Source organism: Bicyclus anynana, chromosome 5, assembly GCF_947172395.1.
Source record: "Bicyclus anynana chromosome 5, ilBicAnyn1.1, whole genome shotgun sequence".
In the NCBI taxonomy this organism is placed as follows: Eukaryota; Metazoa; Arthropoda; class Insecta; order Lepidoptera; family Nymphalidae; genus Bicyclus; species Bicyclus anynana.
Window position 1 is genome coordinate 2,613,532 of NC_069087.1, and position 19,929 is coordinate 2,633,460.

General features: G+C 36.2%; 1 protein-coding gene across 5 annotated transcripts in view; it reads left to right on the top strand.

Moving 5' to 3' along the window:
- The window catches only part of LOC112047515 (uncharacterized), a 475,328-nt gene extending 455,571 nt beyond the window's left edge, over nucleotides 1-19,757 (top strand). For 4 of the 5 annotated variants that reach the window (XM_052881718.1, XM_052881719.1, XM_052881722.1 and 1 more), the window contains 8 exons: nucleotides 5,427-5,591; nucleotides 7,466-7,631; nucleotides 8,179-8,327; nucleotides 8,792-8,921; nucleotides 9,042-11,265; nucleotides 11,353-11,503; nucleotides 11,964-12,099; nucleotides 14,989-19,757. In XM_052881718.1, coding sequence (XP_052737678.1) covers nucleotides 5,427-5,591; nucleotides 7,466-7,631; nucleotides 8,179-8,327; nucleotides 8,792-8,921; nucleotides 9,042-11,265; nucleotides 11,353-11,503; nucleotides 11,964-12,099; nucleotides 14,989-15,188 — 3,321 coding nt within the window. In that variant the 3' untranslated portion in view covers nucleotides 15,189-19,757. Of the gene's footprint in view, nucleotides 1-5,426; nucleotides 5,592-7,465; nucleotides 7,632-8,178; nucleotides 8,328-8,791; nucleotides 8,922-9,041; nucleotides 11,266-11,352; nucleotides 11,504-11,963; nucleotides 12,100-14,917 lie in introns of all 5 variants that reach the window. The other variant, XM_052881721.1, reaches the window with a different exon arrangement.
- The last annotated feature ends 172 nt before the right edge of the window (nucleotides 19,758-19,929 follow it).

Genomic DNA, 19,929 nt, shown 5'->3' on the forward strand with positions numbered 1-19,929 from the left:
ATTATTATTTCGATATAATTAAAGTAAATTCGTAGATTTGTATAAACACAAAAAGGTAAAAAAAATATCCTTTTTTATTTCCGGCAGGGTACAATGACTGATCTTGGGCTCCATACAATTTTGGACCATCTCCTTTTAAAGTGTTATAATGATCAGTCACAAAAGTCGTGTCGTACGACAATGGAGCAACGCTAATTGGTTTCGTTAGCGCTGCCCGGCAGTACCCGGCTGCAACGCGACGCGGTAACTCAATTACGAAGACACCGGTCACAGAGCGCAGCAAAAACCTGCCCACAACTTTGCAGTTTACAATGCAGACATACTGTGAAACCGCACAGCGATTTAATCTATATCATTTAGCACGTAAACATTACACCAGTGTTGTGCACTTCATATTTGCAAAAATGCGCCTACCTTGAAGATACATAACGAACTCTTTCTTGGAGAAGGAATTTTCCATTTGGTATTGCCCGGTCGCTCAGAGATTGCGTTTATGACACCTGTCAATGTCAATCAGAGACGTCTTAGTAACGAGTAAGTAATAACATTAAAAATTGAATAACTGTGCCAACTTATAATAAACGTATTAATTTTGGGCTAAAATTGTTAGTAACTAACAAATATAAAAAGGTGACATTGACAGGTGTCACAAATGCAATATCTGAGACTTTAGTTTTCATTTGTATGTATAATACCCATCCTATAGTCGAATAATGAATTCAGCGATCTCTTTTGAAGTTTCCTGTGATACCATTTTTTATTGAATGAAAAATAGTGATGTGACAAAGTGAACGATCATGATTCACTCAATATGTTCTGAACCAAATTAGTAAATAAATTTAATAAATAACAGTTACATCTGTTATTTATTAAGAAATTTCTCAGTCTAAGGCTTAATAATAAACGTAAAACCTATTTTGAGTCACAGTAATAAAAATAAAATTATTCTAAGACCTTATTTAATTTGACTTATCTCCCATGAAGAACAAACAACTCAAGAAGTTAACAGAAAAATAGCAAACGGCTGGAAGAAGTACTGGTCACTAAAAGAAATCATGAAATGTAACGAGCTAAGCATGACAATCAAATTAACTACAGGAAAACACTGGAGGAGGGTAGCACAAAATAGAACGGAGTGGAAAAGACTGGAGCAGGCCTATGCCAACAGGCACAAAATCACTCGACATAATATAATATATATGTGTATTACTCAACTCGTATATTCGGAATAAAGGGCTTATTATTATTATAAGTTTAAACAAGATATTTTAAAATGGAAGATAAAATGTAAAGAAATATTGAAGGAGTTCCGATACCAACACATTAGTCCCTGCTCAGTATAGAACCGTATGCACTCTCGTTGATCTTCGGAGTACCGATATTAGAGTCATAAATTTATAGTTATATTTTTCTGTCTCTACTTTTTCTTCATCTTTATTTTCATCATCAGACGATTCTAAACTTAGTGTTACTTAATAAAAACTTAGTGTAAACTTAGTGTTTGTTTGCTCTAGATATTTGTTTTAAACAATTTAAAACAAATATCTAGAGCTCTAGATATTTGTTTTAAATTGTAGTTTTTTGACCATCACAAAACATTTGAATAGTCATTGTTTATTCAATGCAAACAAACAAACAATCAAATCTTTCCCCTATATAATATTGGTATCTATATTAAGTCGGGTTATTACAATACTTACAACACAAGAACGGCTGGACCGATTTGGCTGACAATTGGTGGAGAGGTGCCTTAGAACCAGGAGGACATAGAAAAGGGTAGGGGTAACTTAGGGTAGGGGTAGGCTTGAGTAGCTTGGCTTAAATTTTCAAATCGGAAGTAGTGGTACCCTCAGAGATCAGGGCAAATAAGTAAAAAATTGATCAATTACATAATTTACACAATTTTTCTTTCAACCGTCTGTCACTAAGCGCTATGATAGCAATTTCTGTTCAAAATTCCTCTTTGAGAGTGAATGATCTGGGGCACTATTTTTTACCTATACAGAACATGACATCACTATGACAATAAATATGGTATCATTATTTTACAAAGTGACATTAGCATCTGTCAGAAAATTCGCACGATTATTGATTATACTATAGTTAAAAACCTTGTACTCGCGAAGTTATGATACTACCCTATATTACCTCTATTGGTGAATGAATTTTTAAAAACAGTTTAATGGTGAAAGTATCACAAGCATACGTTCAATCATTCGCTTTTTATTCGCAATCCGAAACAAGAATCGATCCAGGACTGCCATTGGTTTTAATTTTACTAAAAATAAAGGTACACACAACGCTGTTCGGTCAAAGGTTCTATAGGACAGTAGGGGGGTTCAAAATGATTCCATTTGAGGCAATAACTAGAATTAAACCTTGTGTGGGTCAGCCATTAATCATCGGTGAAGTCGGCGCCTTTGCCTGCCGACGCGTAAACTGGGGTCGGATCGACTGGCGTTGTTAAGTCCGAACTAACATAGAGGGACAGTACTAATGCAATGAAATTTGGCACGTCAGGTTGTTCTTACACAAATAATAGCAAAGTGATTGATATTTCCTATCAAATTACTTAAAGACTTTGAATAGAAACCGGTGTTACTTTGCGCAATCTATATATATAAAAATGAATTGCTGTTCGTTAGTCTCGCTAAAACTCGAGAACGGCTAAACGGATTTATCTTATCTTGGTCTTGAAATGTTCGTGGAGGTATAGGGAAGGTTGAAAAGGTGAGAAAAAATCAAATAATTTCCGGGAAAACCCTAAAAACTGCCCTTTTCTATTTCCCATACAAACGTTTAAGAGTCAAGCGGTAGGGGTAGGGCAGGGGTAGGGTAGGGGTAGAGGTATAGAAGAAGTAGGGATAGAGAATAAGTGCACTTATGTCAAAACGAAGCTTGACCGGGTCTACTAGTTTTAAATAAATATTTGCCTTATATTTTTATATGTATACGACAACCCTTTTCCTTCCCCTATAATTAGTTGAAAAGGCTGTGCTTGGATATAACAATAGTCAAGACAGCGGAGCGTAAATTGTATAGGCTACAGTGAGTCAACTTTAACAGATTAACACAAATTTAAGCGGACTATTAGTTAGGACTTTTAAATGCACTTATGCAGCTCAGATTCCTCCCGTTTTTGCCATATTTTTCATTAATCCTTGGCTCCTATTGGTTGGAGCGTTACGTTGAATAGTCAATAGATAAATGAACAGTACAACAGAAAAATACAATAAAAAGACATTTTAAAGTAAACAAACCAAACAAACTAATTCTTCTGCTTATATGTATAGAAAAATTCTGAATGCCGAATCCTGGATTTTAACCTCCTGAGTGTTGTTAAAACATTGTTTATTTCCCAAGTAAAATAGGTAGTAACTTGCATTCACTCCAACACAACTTGACAGAATTCCGCAATTAATATTTCCCAGCCAATTATTTATCCAAATTAATTAAGAAACTCCAAGACGACGGCGACGAGATGGATGTTCTATATCTAGTTATATAAATCGTAGAGATATAAACAGATCCTTTGAGTCGTTTGATGGAAAACTCATTGTGAAGCCAATTGGCAATTTAATTGGCACGATGAACATCTGCGGTTACAGCGTGCTTACAACTTGTTTGTAAATAACTAAATTTTCCTTGTAAAGCTACACTATATTTCAATAATTTGTACATTACCTTTGCTTCGGATACGACTATATAGGGAAAATGGAAAACATATCAGACAAGTTTCATTGCTCGTGATACTTAAAAGAGCAGATACCTAGATTGTCAGCTACACAATAAATCGAAAGTGATAAAATGTGGAATTAAAGTAGGAATTCCTTTTAACAACAACAAGTAACAAGTGATATCACAGTGTCGGCTCATAGAAGTTCTGAATTGGTATACATTTGTGCTTCTAAAACTTTAAATTTAATTGAATATCGAATTTGATTATATTTAAGATAGGTTTTCTTTCATCTTTACAAGCCCTCGACTACAATCTTACCTGATGGTAAGTGATGATGCAATCTAAGATGGCACAACAGGTTAACTTGTTAGGAGTCTACAGTACATCGTACCGGAACGCTAAATCGCTTGACGGTACGTCTTTGCCGGTAGAGTGGTAACTAGTCACGGCCAACGAGCGTATTTAATATCATTGCTCCCAGCAGCCATACGCTTTGTACTAATGAACGTTTTATGACAGAAATAGGTAGACAAAACTCGAAAAGCTCATCGAGTAGAACAATCAAAAAGCAGACCTTTTCACAGTCCAGTGCCTCTGTTTGCTTATTAAAAAAACAACGCAAAAGCGCAAAATTACTAGGGACACGTGGAACAAAGGCATTTTCAACGAACCCTGCACCTGAACCAAGGTTATGTCGAAATTAAATGCACCTACACATTGATACGAGCGCCCTACAGCGTATCAACCGCTTGTTTTTACAGACAGACGTACAAATAGATTCGTACCCCTGTGTACCCCCCTTGATGACTAATGAAAACCTCTTCTGCCGGCTCGTTTTGACCGAATCTTTCCAACAATTTGAACCCTACACTGACTGCCGACAATCCCAATTTGATTGGTCGATTTTACGCTGCACATTTACAACCAATGCCAAATGATCTCCACGGTTTAGGTGTCCGGTTTACAGTTTTAATTGGGAAGGACAAACACTGAGGTGGTTCAATTTAAAATGGTTTGTTTTAATTTTCCCCGTCCGTGGACGATCGTTTAATTAAGAGTGCGAATGATAGGTCCTCTTCGAGAGCATTTTTTTATTACAAATATACAAAAAAGTATTTTGAATGAAAATAAAAGATGAATGACGTAAAAATCTTGATAGAGATGTTAAAATTTGATACCCATCTGTGTAAAATGTGGGGCAGGGTGGCAATAGGGAGAGATACAAAGCTGTACACAAAAGCATTGATAATGAATACGAATGTTGAAATGTTTTACGTAAAATCAATACGATTTTATGTAGTTTAAAATGTCTTTGGAACGACGTATACAATATCGTATCGCAGGCACAAATCTAATAAAGCGTATAGGTTCTCTTTTTAAAATCAAAGACTTCCATTATCATAATAAGTCAATGCATCTTTAATGAGTAGACAAGTTAGAAACGGCATATTTTAATATGGAATACGAATTGCCAGTAGTAAATAAATAAAAAAGAAATAAGCGAAAATTTATTAGTCCAACTTTGTAATAGTAGCATCGCAAAATAACGATGAAGCTGAGCTTACACTGAAATTTAAATTCAAACTTGAGTTTTTCTCCATTCAAGTGACAATTTTTTACAATTAAAATTAAACGGTGATAAGTAAATTCTTAAACTTCAGAGCTCTGATATGAGCGCACATCAACGCATTACTTGAAGTGCCTGAAAAGAAGATTCAGTGTGAAATACTGTACTCTCTTGTTCCAGGCGTCAGCAGCGCACTACCAGAGCCAACTGTCGGCGTTGTCGGCCGAAAACGAGAGGTTGCGCAACGAACTGTCGGCGTTGTCGGCCGGCGTCCACGACAGCGATCACGAAAAGCGGCTGGACGATGTCGCGCAACAAGTCGTGCGGGCCTTGCTCTCACAGAAGGTAGTTTATGTAATTTATATTGAAGTGATAACTTCAGGGATGATAAACGTAACACGTTACGGCGCCACTCTGGTTTCCCTTTGTCTCACTCTCAAGTATAACTTATCACTTCTGTCGAGCGTCCCGAGACGCATCCGATTTTATTTTTTACTCTGTGGGTTTCTTACTTTTCTGGCAGCTAACATATTCACAAATTGTGCGTGTGTATTGTCGTGTGACGTCATGTTTTGTGTTTAGTGGAAACTAGAGATTACATCGTTGGTTGGGTTTGCGGGTAGTATATAATTTTCTTGCCGTTATTTGTAATACCAATAAAATTTATATTGACTTCTGGTAATTTAAAAGGTAATAATAAATTGTTCCAATTGTACCTCAAAGGCACTAAATTGATTTTAAAATTAATGACACCACCAGATGCCAAAGTGATCCAACGATGTCATTACCACAGATCTAACTAAGCCGCAAAGGACGAGATAATTCCGAAAAATTCTGAAAAAAACGGATATAAATTAATTCTGCCTACCCGCAACAGCCGCTTGCCGAATCTCATAATACCACAAGAGCATTAAGATGGAAAACGAAAATTGTTTTCTCATAATTATGGGAATGTCGCTGCCCCGTGGATTACGCACAACACATTCGCACATAAATCGCGCGAAATGGGACACTTTAGGCTAAGCTGCACCGTAATAATTTCACCCAGCCTCCGGGCTACTATAATCTTGGCATAATCTGCCCGATAATGGCAGCGTTTGTGTTTAAATCCGGTCACAACGTCCTGGTCGAGATTCGGAAAGTGAAAACTATTCGGATAAAGTTAGCGCGGCGTGTTCTTGACAATTTTAATGTGTGCTGATTTGTGTCTATGGCACAGTTTTGGCGAACAATGTTTAACTGAGCGAAAACTTTAATTGTTTGGAAATGTGATTCCTTATGATCGAATCTAACTTGTGGTACATATGGTGGTTTTTGTTGGAGTTTTGTGACAAAAATGATTTATCTTTTGCAAAATGGTAATGGTATTCGCAGATTTATTTGAACCTTAGAAAGATCTTAAATCCTCCTTTCTTTATTCCTCAGACCGTTCTGTGTGAATGACTATTTTAAAGTTGTTTTAAAATAAATAAAGTTAAATTTAATATCTTCAGCAGCGCATATCAATTTCGGGATAAATCCCAAAAGCTCTGGCAACACTGAGGATGACGTCTTCCGTATCTTCCATCTCCCCTTAATTACCTCCCGTCAATTACTTACTCGAATTTAATTTGGCTAATGAAGCGTAATTAAAATATACGCGTTTATTTCGAAGACTGACGGGGAGGGGGATTCGCTTAAAGGGAGTAATGAAAGTGACAAGTACCTGTCTTCCTTACGTTTACATTTTAAGCCAAAGTGATATTTAAGATACGATGTATCATTAATTACATCTTCAATTTGATACAATTTTAATGAGAACAATTACTTATGTTCTGAGTTTGCGCTCACAGAATAAGATCATCATCGCTATTTGAAATGTTGAATCGGCAAGACTCATATTGTTTACCTGATAATTGCTGTTTGATTGTCATACAGAAAGTCTTCTACTTATCCCTCACCGTAAATTGTGCCTACGCCCAATTTCCAAACCCCTAAGGCCAAATTAACAATACCCGACTACTGAATAACTGAACAAATAGAACTGGTGTCCAGATACCAGAGTTGTTCTTGTTCTAGTCGGATTAAGATCCCTTGGTTATGCAAGGAGAACAACACGAGCAATGGTGAGCGTAGACGTATATCGTAAGGCTTTACCAAAACTTTTTCTCTCAGTCACACAACTCTCCTCGCACGGTAAATCTATGGATAGTTCAAATGTTCGTCTGTGTGCATTACAGAGTGTACGAGAAGAATTGGGTTGCGCGCGCGCCAGAATACGTGAATTGGAAGCACAAAACAGAGCGTTGAGCTCTTTGCTCGTGAGGCAGCTGCGGCCCCAACCGAGGCCTTCGCCCGCCACACCTCACACGCCGATAACACCTCATACACCACGAGACCTTCAAGGTAACTTTCACTTGTTTGACCCACCAGTCAGCTCCAATCCGGGTTGGAGAACTTAGGGAGATAATATTAGTTTTATAACGTTCTCCACCGTCTGGTAATGGTTATGGCCGGAACAGATGCTTTAAGTGATATCTGAGGCACAGGATTGTAATAACACTAATTTCCCAACTTCCGGCTGATAATATTTTTTGCTGACAATTTACTGAGCACAAAAAAAAGGAGTCAAACGCGACGCAACTACAATTACGATTGACAGAAAGTAAATCTGTTTAAGTTTGAGCACGCTTGCTTAGAAGATTTACTCTAGCCTTTTATGTGTTTGAAATTGTGGGTGGTAGAAAGCATACTGGTAGCGTATTTTGGTTGTTAATACTTTTCTTTGTGAATCAATGCTGCAACCATTTTATTTTAGACGGATTTGCGTAATCGGTTATCATATTCAAATACCTACAAGTACCTGTTAATAAGTCCCAAAACGCCGTAGCTTTAAAGTACTTAATGCTATAAAATAAAAATTAGGATTTTTCAAAGTATACCACAATTCCAGTGCACTTGGTAGACGTTGGCTCCTGTGGGTCCCTGGTGTCGTTTCGGGACTCTCCCCCGCCCGCACCGCCCGCCCCGCAGCCGCACCCTTTGAGCCAGGACGACAAGCGCCGGCATCAGATCCTCGCTGACATCTGGACTGAATTAAAGGTAACCTGAAAAGCATTCTTTATATTCGTCTAAAAGATATTACACGCTTTTATTGGTTTGGAAAAAAGCCACCCTGGACTTCTGCCGGCTTGTCGGCTTGCATGGACTAAAACTAACTTCTTTATTCCGTGGTCAACACGGAACCGCTTAGCATTTCTTCGTGCTGACCTCCCTGGAGTTATCTCTCGCTTTCTCTTTTTCCTCTCTTTTCTATATGATAAATATGTTGCTGCTTTTTAAACATGCTTACTGGGATTTGAAGATATTAAATCTTCAAATCCCAGTAAGAAAACACTTACTTCGAAAAAGCATGGTTTCAATCTTTTATTAACATTATTTGAAAACAGTCGGGTAAAAACACAGTAGGTATGTATCAGATTTAATTTTAATATTATGTAAATTTGAAAGGAACTTTAATTTAAATAATATAATATGGTGGTTATTAGTTTATAAACTGTTTTCAGGGTCTGGAAGTGACACCAGCTAACTTGGCGCGCGCACTGTCTGCCGTAGACCCGACGTTGTGGGCACCCCCTGCACGTCCAGCCACCCTCAGCCTCAGTGTGCCGCAGCCATGCCCTGATCAGGCTCCTGGTGAGTTTTCATTTACCAAAAACCACTAGTCAATTCGTGATTGATATCTTTTGATTCTTCTACGACAAAGCAACGAAGCAAATTATTTCATAAGTAAAAGTTATTATTCTTTCATTGCAGGTGCAACCAGGGAAAAGGTGACGGAAGAAGAAAACGGTGAAGCGGGGGCAGAATCTCCAGAGAGCGGAGCCAAAGACGAGGGCTATTCCACCATGTCTAGTGACGTCCAAGCTGACGCATCTAGGCAGAGTGACCATGCGGCAGACAGAGCTCTGCCCGATCTTAACGAGGCATCCGACGAAACGGACAATCAAACAATCGTCTCCATCAATCCTCGGGAAACACGTCGCCATGCCCGGTTACTGGCTGAAGCAGATTATATATATTTTCCTATAGGAGTAGCTTTTGCTGGTATTAGAGGCAGTTACCCTCCTTCCAGACCAGTACTACCCTTTCAGCATGTCGTAAGAAGCTTCTCAGACTCACACCTATGTTTGAAACTTGTTGCGAGCACAACGTGTCCAACCAGCTGCCTCGAAACTCCTTCACCTAGCTCAGGTGTCTTACTGTTAGATCTTAAGCCAGCACCGGAAAGACCATTGAGAAGACCAGCAATAGCATCAACAACAAGTTCTGAAAGGGTTTCATGGGGTAGTACACTTGAAGATCGTGGTGAAGGCTCACAATACGACGCTGATTATGTTCAACATTGGCTAGAATTAGATGATGCGAGGTCAGCTTTACAACAAAGACATAGAGATCTGGCAGATTTAGAATATGATAGAGCTGAATTAGAAGACTGGAGCTTATCTTTGTCGTGCGAGGATTTACGAGATAGGCAATCTCCTTTTGCAGAAATAACTACGCCGGGACAGATATCGCTCTCAACGTTACCTAGTATTAGAGAAGATGATGCGCTAGAATTAGAAGAAGACGTGGGTGATTGTTTATGGAATGATTGTGGATTTGCAACAGTGGAAATTGATGAATGCAGAATAGCTGATGAAGCGGATAATTCTGAAAAAAGATGGGAGTACACAGGCACACATTCCCCTGGTGGTTCATGGTCCAGCGCGTCCGATGTTCCCGAAAAGCACTCTAGTGCTGCTTTGAGTGAAGACGGTGATTGTACTAATGTAGGTTTAGATTTTACGCGCGATTTTTATCGTCTTGTCAAATATGAAAGCACAAAAAGTTTAGCATCAAATTCATCCAAAGTTACGTCTCAAGATCCTGCCAACCACTTACGAATTAATGACGTCCAAACTGTAGCTCTACAAGATCGTGAACAGGCTCTTCAAAATGTACTTCACTTTATTGCGGAGCAACAAAAATATTGTCGTGATAGAGAGGAGTCCGACTCTATGTCATCCCGCCCAGCATCTGAAATTCGTGAACTACCTCCTCCCTACGCCGCAGCTGATTTCGATGACGACTCAGTCGACCCACGCAGTGAAGTATCTGAAGATAGACAAAGACCAGATTCCTTTGGTAGCTTTTCCGAAAACGATTCTTGTGACATCACTCCTCTAGACAAGCCACGAGTCCCATATTGTGATATTGTATCCGAGCCAAGATCGACTCCTAGATTTATTGAAAGAGAAGATCCCTATGCTGAATCCGAGGATTACTACGATATATCGAGAGTTGAAAATGCGGAAAATGAAATAGATGACCGTCATCTTTTAAAAGTCCAACGAAAGAACGAGATCAACAAGACCATCGACAATAGCAATTCAGAGTTAGACCAACCAAGTATAGTAAAAGATGAGAGATCTTGTGATATTGAATCTAGTCGTAATTTAGAGCATAATTCAGCTTTAAAAGAGAATACGGTGAATATTATGTTAAACTTGCAAACTCCGATTGAGAGGGATACAGAGACTAGTTTAGTAAAATCATCGAGTTTTCAATTATCAGCAGAAAGTGAAATGTCACTCGTTGATGAGGTGCTTAATGCTTGTAGAAGACCTACAAACGCATTAGGTACCGTTCCAGAAGAGGAGGAAAGTTCCTCACCTGAAACGAGCTCGCCTCAAATGACTGAATCAAATACAACAAGCACGTCTACAGCTGAAACTGTGATAATAAGTAATAAGAATGACGGAGCTCATAGAGACGTAAAACGCAGAAGTGAAAAGAGTCGGATACCCACTTTAATGGGAGGTAAAAGGCCGCCGTCTTCACCTCACAAAACAAGATCTAAAATTCCAGTTGCAGAAAAAAGTCGGGCTGGATCGACACCAGCAGCTACGAACGCAGAAGCAATAATCGTGAAACAAGAAAACACTTTAAGTTTTCATGAGGCAGCTACTTCCAAAGAGGTCATTGAAGAACTTAATAGGTATAAACATTATGAAATACTTGACAAATATTTTGAAATTATTTGTCTGATAATTTATATCAACTGTTCTTGTAATTTCTTCTGCAGAATGATTCGCCAAAGTGAAAGTGGAGCTGCGATAGCAGAAGTTAAGAATGAAGAGCGACAGGAAAAAACTTACTCTCAAAAGGACAGCGCACTATGGGCGCCGACAGGATGGGTGCATGTTGAAAAAGATATAGACTTCAGTGATCCTAAGGTACCACATACAGTTTTTCGCTATTATTCACATTCTAAAGAAAAGTATTAGACTAGTGTTGTGTTGTCAACTTTTAGCAATTTGATTTCACTTCAATGGGATCCAGCTTATTTAATAAATAACCCTCGTAACTTTAATAAGTTTTCGACTATAATAACCACCAATAGATTAAATTATGACATAACTGGACGTTTCAAAAATTCTTGTAAAGTAAGCCTAATTGAAATAAATGAATTTTGAATTTTATTTCAATACAGAATCAATTTAAGACAAAGGAAATTATTCTATATTATAATATTATAATATAGAATAATTTATATAATTTATTTAAATTATAATATAGAATAATTATATATATATAATAGAATTATATAGTATTCTACTGTTTAAATCCACAGGCAATTGATAAACCTGCTATGAAATAAAATTTAATAGATCAATTATTACTCGGCGTTTCCAGGCTCGCGCGAACCTATTAGACGTGATGCTGGCATCCAGTGACTCGTCTCCTTCATCCTGTGGCTCTTCTCCTGCGGAACCACCACCACCATACTCCCGCCTTCACCGACTACATCGCTCCAGGAGACAGAAGACCGGTAAATACTGGATTTAGTCCTACCTACATACTGTGTAGTTGTATGAAAAAGTTAGACAAAACTGTTGGAATCGGGGTTCTCAATCAAAAAGTTAGACAAAACTGTAGGAATCGGGGTTCTCAATATGAATCTTCTTTTGGTACGTAACGCGCGTCCTATATATTTCTAATTTTTGATGGAAATAAGTTCTTTTAAGTAATGCCTTATTGTCTATCTTTTTCATAATTGCATATATGTTTAGTATAATGGTCATAGCAGCTGGATTAGCTAGACTGTTTACAGTGGTGTAACCTTACATTTCTGGTTATTAAAATTCAACCATAATACTTTTAATTTCAGCTATCCGGAATTTGTATTTTCGAAATTGTGGCTTGGAACTTATTTATACATATAAATAACTTTAGCTTTTTTTAGTGGACTAGTAGTGTCAACATCCAAACATCTTTTAGTTATGTTCTTTATTAAATTATATAATGAAATGTTACGCCATATACTCGAATAAGAAGTCAGTATTTGACGGTTGTTGATACAAATCTTTTTATAACCAATTTGATTATAAAAATTGTAGATTAAAAATATATTGGCTTACTAATCGCAGACTTCTATCTGAATAATACAACTACCGCCAAATTCCCTTCTCTTTAATGTGGACTGTTAAATATTAGGATCAGCTTTACGATAATGATTTACTATATCTATTGTTTACTCCGTTTTATTTAATTGTAAAGGGCTTCTAAATATTTGATTAGATCATTATCGTAAGCTAACATGACGATCGAAAGTATGATAACCGTCTGGAGTACCCGATCTATCGACTAGCTGGTCCACCCCGTTAATACTTTTAGTTAAGTTCTTAATTGCAATCTAAATGTAAACCTTTTTTGAGATAGCGCTCGTAATTTTTTTTAGTAATTGTAAACATCCTTTGTTGTATCTCAATAAAGGGTTTACAAGAAGCTTTTAATTGTTGTTCTACTTACCGGCACTATCTCATAAAAGTTAGAACCCTAAGTGTTGTACCCTCATTTGTCCACTATCTATTCTCATATGCATTGTGAAGATCTTTAGGTAGGGGGACGGGATTAGTAGTATAAACGGTGTCTAGTTCTTAATAAGGAATATTTCTTGCTATTCGTCTTCTGTCGATTACGTGCCTTTAGTCTATGGAACATGGAAATTTATTCTCTAGATAATTAGCAATGGTGTCTGATTCCTAAATAAATCCTTAACCTTGTCCTTTATTCTAATCGAAAATTCCTTCTTCATCGTCGATGCATGAAATTTGTCTCTTTTGATATTTTCCTATCTATTTTCACACTTGATTGTGCACAGTATCAATAGTTATAATCATTTTTGGAAAAATCTCAACCACCTTTAAATAAATCATATTTTTCTAATATACTTTACTTTATCTTACTCATCATAATTTCAAGTAGATTAACTAATCTTAGATAGTAAAAGTACCTACGTCTATTTTGTGATGATTTTTAGTGTCATCTATTCTCTCTATTGTAAAGAAGTATATTTCATTTAAAATATATCAACAGATGTTTGAACCTCAGCTCTCTTAACAAGTTTAATGTGACTGTAGTAATTCGTTAGACTATACTAGTATCTAGTACTACAGCATTAAAAGCTGTCATTCTATTAAAACATATTCTACTACTTTTTTATCCTTAATCTTTTAAACGTTGAACACAATTTTCTTCCATTTTATTTAAATCTCTAACATTTCTTAGTTTTAGTCTTCAGATAAAGTTTTAAGTTTGTAAAATACTTCATATTGGGTTATTAAATAAATGGGTTCTTTTTCGATAGCATACTATCCATCCTAGCAAATGCAATAGGCAACTTTCATAACTTTTTGGTGATAGACCACCTTCTTAGAAAGTTTAAACCGATGCTTGCTAATTTTACAATATTTTTTTATCTTATGTGTATCATATAAATATTATGAATGATAATTAATTATATTTAAAAAAATCACTATTGAATCTGTCAGAAACTATTTTCAAATTTGTCATAATATTTATATTTTGTCTGTGTCAAATGTCAAATTGTTGTGTCACAAGCCACGTCACTGTTTCCGCTCTCACTCATGCACCGTCTCACTCTCGCCTCATTTCGAGTAGATGTCATATCAAACGCACCGCTCCGAAAAAAAAAAATTACAATACAATTGATAAACTTGAAAGATATTTCACTGAGTTTATAAAATATTGAACCTCGATTTCTTTGGCCATGTTTCACACACCGTAAAAACCACTCTCAAAACTCACTAGCTTCAATTTCTATTTTAGATATAACGTTATCAATTGCCCTCAAGTACCTGTTGTCTTTTTAGAAGGCAACAAAAGTCTTGCCTTCTTTCTTAGAGGTTATAACTATATATAACTGTAATAATAATTGTAATAATAACTGTCATCACACTGAGAACCTGTATAGACAGAAAGAGTTCAGTTCTGAATGATATGCGATCAGACCGTATGATGATATGAAGTTATAAACATTACACAGAACTCTGATTTTTTTAACTTTGTCGCCTGCGCAATCTTTAAAAAATATTATTCTGTCTCTAGGCCTGAAGAAAACAGGTTTTATTAAATGTAACGCTTTGAGTGTGGTTTGGTACGGCTCGACATTCGATAAAGTTTTCATCGACAAAGTATCATGAACATAAGTAATTTGGAAGTTACGCTTCTAACTCAGCGTCTCAGAAACACGGTCGATGAATTGAGTACATGGCATACTCGGAGCGGTGCGTGGCGCGCGAGTGCGAGCGAGCGGTGGCTCGGCTCAGCTCAGGCGCGTTGTCCAGCGGGCGCGGGCGCGGGCGCGGGTGCTCCAGGCGGTCGATCGTAGCCGCTAATGTACGCACTGGGTACGCAGCGGCGGCTCTGCGCGTGCGGGGACTCGGCGCGCTCCGCCAGCCGCGCCACCGCCGCCCCTCCATCCTGGGGAGGGACGGCTTCTTCGTGCGCTACGCGGAACCGGAGCGCGCAGCCGTCGCTACCTTCGACTTCCTCGACGACCTCTCCGCCGGCTCCTCTCCCGACCAGACCAGGCACTGTTCCGATCGATCGTCGTAGACGGCTTAACGATTCGACTACGTCACTCGCGTAGTCGAATGTGGCGGATCCAGGGACTCAAACTAAAAACCATCAAAGTTCTTCTATGACAAATGCTGAAGTGAACATTTAAATTGTTAATCCTTTAAATTCGTATAAATGTTTTACTAATGTACTGTGTACTGTTTACTGGAGCCGCCACTGGCGTAGTCCACAGACGCGTGGTCATCATCATATCTACTTATTAAACCGTCTGACAGATATGGTGGAAGCTAATAAACCCTATTAAAACCTGTCTATTAATTAGGTACCTCATTTATAATAAAACGCCCTATCAATAAGAGAAAAATATAATAAAAGAAAAAATGTGCTTCGTCTTGTTTTGGACAGTGTAATTTGACTTGAATGTGTAAAAATAAGACAAAACCCATTTCTTCTTTCAAAATATATTTGTAGAGGAATATAATAAAATTTTGAGGTACTGGTAATGTATGACTTGAATAAACCGCGTCTTGTACTCGATTAAAAAGTGTCGCTCATTTATCGATAAAGAAAAATATTTTTCTACGTCGCTTGCTTGTGATATTCGGTCATTCGACTGCTTTATTGATGTGACGTGAGCCAAATAGTTACTAGTAGCGCGGCAGTCGCGCAAGGCTGCAGCTTTTTAGTGTCCGCCCTTTCGATTATTCGATTCGATTAGATCGTAGGTGTAGTCGTAAATCGATTTATAATAATTACGAGCACCTAGTATTATAAAGTTCTTCTTAGATTCGTGTAGTGGGAGAAGGACAGAGATATTGAGGCGTGGATATGCGGTTTTATGAGTTGGCGCTCGGGTTGATTTGTTTGTTCAAAATTGGTAAAAAAATGCGCATTATATCGCCGATATAGGGATGTCAACTTTTGAAATATAATACAAATTACTAATTTTAATAATAATAAAACTTACGGACCACGTTTCCATTGTTTTTTTTTTCATATTTTAAGTTATGAATAATATCTGAAACAGAAAAAAGGTACGATAATTGTAGGTAGATACAATAAAATAATAAAAAAAAATATTGTAGTATGTCTACAATATTTTAGATAAGTTGGCATACCTATATACACGATGGCTGCTTAAAAATGTGTTTTACGGCAAACATTCTTGGCGCTTGATAAGCGAAACGGCGAAAACAGCTCAAACCCGATGATAAACGGTTGATTACTTCCTGCGGTGTCTAGCTTACGCTTCGAGCCATTAACTACGAATTAGGTAAGAAGACGATATAAAGCCTATCACAGATATAGCTTTATAAAAATAGCCAGCTTTTCTGCTATATATTATAATATTCAATGAAACAAGCATAGTCAACGTCTAAATTGAATTTTGAAAAAGTGATCCCACTTCTGAAAATTCTCGATATCGCTTCTAATATATAAATGATGATTATATTTATATATTGATATTATTCCTAATATTTGATCGTTAATAGTTATATCTGTGACGGGCTCAAGTAATGACTAAGTAAATGAAAGCTGCGGCCTCGAAGTAATGTGATATTTTTGTATATACTGTAAGTCCCACTTATTTTCGTATACATTTAAATGGATTCCTTTCTAACCGTACGAAGCGTTAATATTGGATTTAACCGTGTTTCCACACTATGTGATCCGATATCCACATTTATATACATTTACATAAACTACGAGTAAAGTCATGTTTATATTATATTTGTTTGTCTTCTATACGTTCTTAAACCAGTCACTTGATTGTGTTGAAACTAGATAGTACTTCTGCGTGTCCACTGAGGTTCCTAGTACGACCTTCCAAGAAAAAATTGTCTATTCACAATTTTTTTTTAATAATTTTATATCTGCGTCATCTATGATAATAGGTAGATTTTGTAATTGATTTGAAAATAACATGTTGATTTCGTATTGCATTAAGCAATTTAATTGTTTACCTTCTCTACCATCTAGCACAAAAGCACAACATGGATCAAATAATGTGGAAACTCAAAAGTAGAGATGTAACTATCCGGTCGTGCGGTCAGTTTATAATTAAGATCTATGTATAATTAATATAATATGAAAAGCAATGTTTGACGCCCGACCGCGGCCTTTAACGGTTAATAATAATTAATTATTAGGTAAGGTACTTATGTAAATATTGATAATTTACTTATCGAACTAGTGTAGTGATAACTTAATTATAAAAAATAGTCACTCTATAACAATCGATTAACCTTTTTAAAAAAAAATACATACAATCGAAGGGTACTAAACTATGTTATTGGTAAGTGTATATATTATTATATTATTTTATAATGTCATTTAATGCTATTTATTGTGTTGTATCATTTGTGGTGTAACAATTTTTTGTGTATACTTAGGTACATATCATGAATCTGTATTATTTCATAACGTTATGGTGGATAGGCGCAAGTGTTGAGTGATCTACCCCCAACTACATCATTTAGTCGAGTGTTACTGTTATATTCACTAAATAACGGTGTTTTACTTTTTTTACTTGTACTAATTGCCTCGTTGGTCGAGTGGTTCGGTTCGAATTTTGAGCCAAGCTATGTAATGTTGGGCTTTTCTTTCTTGTTAGAAATTCTTAAAGGTTCTCTAAGTAAGCCCTTGGGTAGAAAATCGGAAGGAAATAAGACGTCCTTCTTTTTTGCCGACTGTGGCGAAGCCAAAAGGGAGGGTAGTGATTTTGGCAGTCTATGTATGCTTGTTCCTTATATAGGTTTAGGGAGATTCAAAGGGAGGTCTATAAAACTTGAATATACAACTCAACTAAATCACTCGGACATCTTGTACCTACTTTGATATAGAACTCAGATAATTAGGTACCTATAGTCAGAGCAGGTCGCTAACTATTAGTTACATTTATTTTTTTCTAATTACTAGTAACATTTACTTTTACACTTATTAGTTTATTGTCCGCGTGTAGGTCACTCAATACTTGTACAAACTATTTTAAAGTTTCGCTATCTTAATGTATTTTCATTGAATATGGTTATGAACCTTATAAATTTAGTAGGTATTTGCGGCTTTTATTATTACGATTTACATGTAGGTAAAGTAATGGCGGAACCAAAGCGATTTTTTACACTAAAATACAGAATTTGCCACCACTTGTTATGCTGCGACACAAACTTTTCTTGATCAATTTTATTTTTACCCAGCTTTGTTTTAATCGTAAATATTGAAGACAATAAGGAAGATTTATACCTATATTATTATTAATGAATATAAACGAATAACGACTCGAATCGATATCTAAAATATGAACTTATTAGTATTTATATTATAGAATGATGTAATAATTTTAAAAATATTTGTGCATCCCTAGTTAGTTCGGATACACGCCATGTATGTTTTATTTTTTTTATTTAAACATGCCAAAGCTCTGTTATTGATGTATAATTAATTTGTAGACACTTAAAAAAGTAAAACTATTGTAACATTTATATATGAAAATAAATAATTATATTTATCCATTACCTATTTATACTTACCTAATCTCTTTTATTGTTACATTACTGCGTGTATTCGAAATCATTGTAAGTTTTAAATCGTAATTTAATGGGGTAACACTAAGATTTTTTGACAGCTGCTCAGTAAACCTGTCATTTCGTGAAAATCTGTCACAATTCAAAGCAGCTATCATGTTTCTGATTCGTATGAAACTGCAGAACGCGAAAAATTTGTCAAACTCCGTTAATTCTTTTTAATGACATCTGGATTCTCTGTATGTATATGTAGATGCGTCTGCATTTGTTTATTATTTAATAAATAATAACTGTTCCTATAAAATATCTTTCATTCCTGATCAATTTAGGTATTTTATTGAACATGGCTACTATAATTGGCATGTTGTTTATCATGGAAAATTGTACCTAATCTATATATTATATCAATCGTTGTATTCATCATTATTATAGGATCCAGAAAGTACTGTGATTTGTAACTACCGCAGAAAAGAGTGCAATGAGAAAGATTACTATAACATTACAAAGATGGCGCTTTAAACGTTAAAATATTTCAATTTATTTTTTTGTTTTGTTTTTTCGTATACCGTAGGGAAAAGGCACTATTTCAACAATATGATTGGTTTAATCCCTAGACAGATAAATACATAGACGACTGATTAGCGTGCCGTTGTCAGTCAAAAGATTCATTAATCCCTGTTTTTGACACACAACACACTGTACTAAACGTTAAAATGAAAGCTTAGATTTATTAAATTCAATTATTTTGATTAGGGATTAGGACCAGCGAACTTACCTGTTAGGTTTATTAAAAAATAAAACTCAATATTAATATTACTATTCAAGTACATGGTATGGTAAAAACTTTATCTCTCTGTTAAGCTTATAGTAATCTTTTCCATTGGTTAAAATTTTAAGATGAAAATGAAGTGTTATTCAATTTTCACGGTATTGGGTGCATTTGTTAGTTCGTACTAACCATAAGACATAGATATGAGATAGGTAGGTACTTTGAACAGTACAAAGATATGTAGAGTAACGGTATAATTTTAATTGTCTACTATTGCAGATGGGTTGAATAAACGATTCCGATCCCAAATGACATATTTTGTTTAATTTTTATTATAATTCAACACCCTTTCTTTTACCCCTTGTAGTTAGCCTGTGTGGCTTCAGACCTAAGAAGGACTTAGGAATAAGGTCGAGGTCCTAGGTTCTCCTGCGAGCTGCGGTCTTATAAAGAAAAGGAAGAAAAATGCGGTTATTTCGAAATT